The sequence below is a fragment of the Cyrtonyx montezumae genome, unplaced genomic scaffold, assembly GCF_038088225.1.
Source record: "Cyrtonyx montezumae isolate F1298 unplaced genomic scaffold, pur_monq_1.0 scaffold_36, whole genome shotgun sequence".
Lineage (NCBI taxonomy): Eukaryota > Metazoa > Chordata > Aves > Galliformes > Odontophoridae > Cyrtonyx > Cyrtonyx montezumae.
In genome coordinates this window covers 10,271,316-10,276,407 of record NW_027072041.1, presented here as the reverse complement: position 1 = coordinate 10,276,407, position 5,092 = coordinate 10,271,316, and the positions used below count along the sequence as shown (strand labels likewise).

At 54.6% G+C, this 5,092-nt stretch overlaps 1 protein-coding gene across 1 annotated transcript; it reads left to right on the top strand.

The window, feature by feature from the left end:
- Window positions 1-451: 451 nt before the first annotated feature.
- Window positions 452-4,844, top strand: KLF4 (KLF transcription factor 4). Its single transcript, XM_065745677.1, has 4 exons — window positions 452-959; window positions 1,086-1,989; window positions 2,064-2,228; window positions 3,735-4,844. The coding sequence occupies exons 1-4, from the start codon at window positions 756-758 to the stop codon at window positions 3,908-3,910; spliced, it is 1,449 nt and encodes a 482-aa protein (XP_065601749.1). The 5' UTR covers window positions 452-755; the 3' UTR covers window positions 3,911-4,844.
- The last annotated feature ends 248 nt before the right edge of the window (window positions 4,845-5,092 follow it).

The window sequence follows — 5,092 nt, the reverse complement described above, 5'->3', positions numbered from 1 at the left end:
TAAAGAGAACCTCGAAGATCCCACAGCCGAGACGGCTTTTATCATTATTTCCGTCATTACCCTGCAGACAGGTTTTGTACCTGATGTCAAGTGGCGTCATGTCGCGCCGCATGACATCATATCGCGCCGGCCCACGCCCGGCCCCACCCCGCCCCGCCCAGCGCCGCGCTGCGAACACGCAGGCATTCCCTCGCACCCCCCAGCCCCCGCCGTCCTGCGTCACGGGGGCGGGGCAGAGCAAGGTGGGGGGCGGGTTGAGAACGAGCTCCCCTCTCCCGTCTCCGCCTCCCCCACGTGTCAGTTTGTTTTCGCCGTCGCTACGGCAACGTTGGGCGGGGCGCGCGCGAGGTGAGGTTATAAAAGGGGTGGTTGTGGCGGGCGCACGGCAGTGCCGAGCGGGGCGCGGCGGCGGCGGCGGCGGCGACGACGGCAGCAGCAGCAGCAGCAGCGCAGCGCAGGCCGGTCCGGCCCCTTCCTCCCCACCAGCGGCGGCGTGCCCCGTCCGTCCGTCCCGCCCGGCTGCCCCATGGCCGCGGCTCCCCGGGAAGCGCCTCGCGCCGCCGCCCAGCCGGTGTCACAACCGCGTCGCCGGGCGGCGGCTGCCTCCCCACGGCTCCGCTAGCGCCCCGCGCCTGCTCTCCGCCTCCGGCTCTTCCCGCGGGCGCGCGGCGTGGATCGCCGCTCCCACTCCTCTCCTCCTCGCGCTCCTTGGCGAGACGACGGCGGCAGCGGCTCGGCGGGACGCACCGGCGCGGATGCGGTGGGTGCCCTGCGCGGCCCCCGGAACGATGATCTCTCCGCCGCCGCCGCCGCCGCCTGACGCGCCGCGCTGTCCCCGCAGGCAGCCCCCGGGCGAGTGCGACATGGCGCTCAGCGGCACGCTCCTCCCCTCCATCGCAACCTTCGCGGCGGGCGCCGCGGGCCGCGAGAAGGCGCCGCGGCCCGCGGGCCCCGGCAACGTGAGTATCGGTGTCGCGCCGGGAATGGAGCCCGGGGGGGTGGGGGGGGCGGCGGCGGAGCGGGGCGGTCGGGGTGAGAGCGACGCGGGCCGGGCCGGGTGCTGAGTCGTGCCCGTGTCCCTGCAGAGATGGCGGGACGAGCTGTCGCAGCTGAAACGGCCGCCGCCGGCGCTGACGGCGCGTCCTACGGAGCCGCCGCCGTCGGAGCTGGAGACCGCGCCCGCCCTGGGACCGCGCCGCGAAACCGAGGAGTTCAACGAGCTGCTGGATTTCGACTTCATCCTCTCTAACTCCCTCATGCACCAGGAGCCCGCCGCCGCTGCTGCGGTGGTGGTGTCCCCCGCCGCCGCCCCGGCTCCCGCTGCCAGCCCCTGCCCCGCCGGGCCCTTCGCCTACCCGCTGCCCTGCGCCGAGCCCAGTGGACTCCTCTACGGCGGCGGCAGTGGCCGCGACGGGGCTCCCGCCGCCGCTCCCTTCAACCTGGCGGACATCAGCGACGTGTCACCTTCTGGAGGTTTCGTAGCCGAGCTGATGCGGCCCGACCTGGACCCGGTGTACCTGCCGGCGCCCGCCGCCCTACCGCCGCTGGGCAGCCTGCAGGGCAAGTTCGTGGTGAAGGCCGTGGGCGACTACAGCCACCCGGGGCTCAGTCCCAAGAGCGGTCCCCCCGCCGCCGCCCAACCGACCGGCTCCGAGGGACCTGGGGCTCCTTACAGCCCCCTCCAGCCGCGGATGTGCCCCAAAATCAAGCAGGAAGCCAGCCCGCCCTGCACGCTGGCCCCGCCGCCGCACGGGAGCGGCCCCCGAGGACCTCCTCCGCCACACGACTTCTCCATGGGGCGCCTGCTCCCGGCCCGGACTACGCCCTCGCTGGGGCCCGAGGAGATGTTGGGCAGCAGGGACTGCCTTCCTCCCGCGGCGGGGCTCGGCCACCCGCCGCTGCCGCTGCCTCCCGGGTATCCTCCCCCGACCCCTGCCTATCCTGCCTTCCTGCCCGAGCAGCTCCCCCCCGGCACGCTGCAGTACCAAGGTGAGTCCCCCGCCGCCGCCGTGGCCCCAAGGCAATGGCCGTGGCGGTTCTCACTCCTCCTTGTCTGCCCGCAGAGCTGATGCCGCCGGGGAGCTGCCTGCCGGAGGAGACCAAACCCAAGAGGGGACGGCGGTCGTGGCCTCGAAAAAGAACAGCCACTCACACTTGTGACTATGCAGGCTGCGGGAAGACCTACACCAAGAGCTCTCATCTCAAGGCACACCTGAGAACCCACACAGGTGAAGCCAGCATGGGGTCATCGGGGTGAGCCCCCTTCTGGCAGCCAGCGGGCAAGGGGAGCACTGAAATAACCAGTTCTGGCTGTGCTCTGCTGGGTTTTCTGGGGACTTATTTCTCGCTCTCCTTGGCCATCTTAAGTCCTAAACAAGTCTCTGCTTACTGGATGGGTGTTGCACATAATGGTTGTCAGTGACTCAGGTGTGGGAGCAGGTGGGTTTCTTGCAAAGTTTGTTGCTCCTCTTCAGTTGTGTGGCTGGTTAATGAGCAGGTAGCTGGAAGTCTGATGGGATTTGTTGCCGTGGATGGTGTTAGCACACTTCTGTAAAAGAAGTGGACTTATAAGGTTCTGCTTTCTTTGTTCGTGGTTGGGTGCTTCATGCACACCCCTCTTGTCTTGCCTTGCTCTAGTGTGAGAGGTTGTGTGGCTGATGTGCCTTTAGCTGAAACATCTCACTGAAGCCTTGACACTTCTGTGAGCTGCTGTCCCATGCGAATGGGACAGGCTCCTGGCAGATTTAATTGAGGTCTCCAGCTGCATTGGTTGGTGGCACTGCTGGAGGTGCCGCTCATATATGGGAAGAACACATCTTCCCCTGAGCTAGTACTGGTGAGATGGAGCTTAACAGCTCATTGGCAACTGCTACAATTCAGATAAAATCTGCGAAAGTGTGTATCTGCGCCCAAGTTCAAACTTTAACCTTGCAGCTGAATGCCATATTGCAATAGCTGAGCTTGTGAAAGCAGGTACATCATGCGCGGTTTCGCCAGTACAGGCATTCCGTAACAGTGATTAAATAACCTGGGTATTTGCATAATTTAAATCCCTGGTTTGTGAATTTGATTCACAACTTTCTCCTGACATGGATACTGGAAAGGGAGAAACAGTAGCTGAGCAGTTAGGCTGCATCTTTCTTTTGCTAATGGCAGCAGGAGGAAAAATTGGTCAAGGAATGATTCCTTCTGTCTGTCCGAGACTGTCAGCGTGGTCTACAGGATGTGTGGGACAGAGCCTGTAATTGGCAGGGAAATTTGTTGTGCAGTACAGCAGTTTTGCTGTACTGAAGACAGAAAAATTGAGTTGTTAATCAACCTGAGGTAATGAAAACAGTTTGCAGCCAGTTTTCAATTCTCAAGACCTACAATTATCTAAATACATTATTTTTCTGCTGAGCTGTTTCTGGTTGATATTTGATCATGTATCATTAACCAGCAAAAATAAACTCTTATTAAGAGAACTGTTCTGAAACTTTGTTTGAGACAAAATGAGCCTTTTAGAGAAGATTTCAGCAGTGTTAATGGTTTGTAAATACATGTAAAGTCTTGAAAAGACTGTCTTATTCTGTCAGTCAGATAGTTCGCAACTGCTTCAAGAATGTCACTGCTTTTTCTTAGATAACTTGATTCTTTCTTGTTAAAAGTGGTGTGAAACAGAGGTAGCCTCCTCACTACTGCACACACACGCACAAAAAAAAGCATGACTGACATGTTTTTAATTTTTTTTTAAGGTGAGAAACCTTATCACTGTGACTGGGAAGGCTGCGGATGGAAGTTTGCCCGATCTGATGAACTTACCCGTCATTACCGAAAACACACAGGCCACCGCCCTTTCCAATGCCAGCGGTGTGACAGAGCATTTTCCAGGTCGGATCACCTTGCCTTACACATGAAGAGGCACTTTTAATTGGAAGCAGTGGATCTTTCCTTAACTGCCCTAGAGATTCAATTCAGTATTTACAGCACAAGGACTGCTTTCCGCAAGAAGGGGAGAACCCGGTTTAAGCACTACAGAGAAACATGGTGAAGTTTTCCAAAAAGAGTGGAAAGAGGGATAATTGCATAAGGACATTGCAACTTTTTTAACATAGTTTTAAAGAAAACCAAAAATGTTGGGGTCAATGACTGGATCTTCTTCTATCATTCCATTTGTAAATCCAACTTGAATTATTTCCGGACTACAAAATGCCAAGGAGTGACTGGAAGTCACGGATATCAGGGTTAAACAGACTGTGTTTAGTTCGGAGGGTGGGGATATTACACAGGGAAATGACATTCCCTTAAATTTTCTTTCAATGCAATATTAGATGTAAATGTCATCATGTACTTTCCTTTTTTTCTTCCTCCTAAAAGCCATTACAATGTTAAAAGAGGAAGAAAAATTCAGGTACAGAGTTATGTTTTAAAAGCCTATTTCATGGTGCTTAGTGACTGTTGGTTTTAGAGGTACCAAGAACAGGAAGCCAAAGTTCTCAAACTGCTGCATATCTGACAAGGAAATATTTTTGTCTTCCGATTGCCAATTATGACCTAAATCAGGTAAATAATCCTGGTTTATCTTTTTTTTTTTTTTTGAGAAAAAAACTTTATGCAGACAGTCTGTAATGCACTGTGGTTTCGATGTGCAATACTTTGTACAATGGTTTATTCCCAAATATGCCTTAAGCAGAACAAATGTTTTCTATATAGTTCTTTACATAATAGATATGTAATATAAATTTAAGCAAACTTTTATTTTGTATATTTGTAAACTACGAAGTAAAAGGAACATTTTGGAGTTTGTATTTTGCATATTCAAGTGGAAAACAAGTTTTAAATAAACCTATAATATTTTATCTGAATGATTGTTGTAATTTTCTTCAGTGAATGGATATGTCTGCAGAAAGGTTAAATGTTGGTTAGTGGTTGAGTTTCCTAAAGCAGAAGGAGTGTGAAGACTTGTGTTCTCAAGACTCTGCGAGGTGGCATGGATAAGCGTACTGCTCATAAAATACATTTTTTCAAGGGGGGAAAATGTGTACAGATTTTTTTTCTCTAAATACAGAACTATCTGCATCTTAGGTAATTTAGAATTTCTAAGGTAACTGAA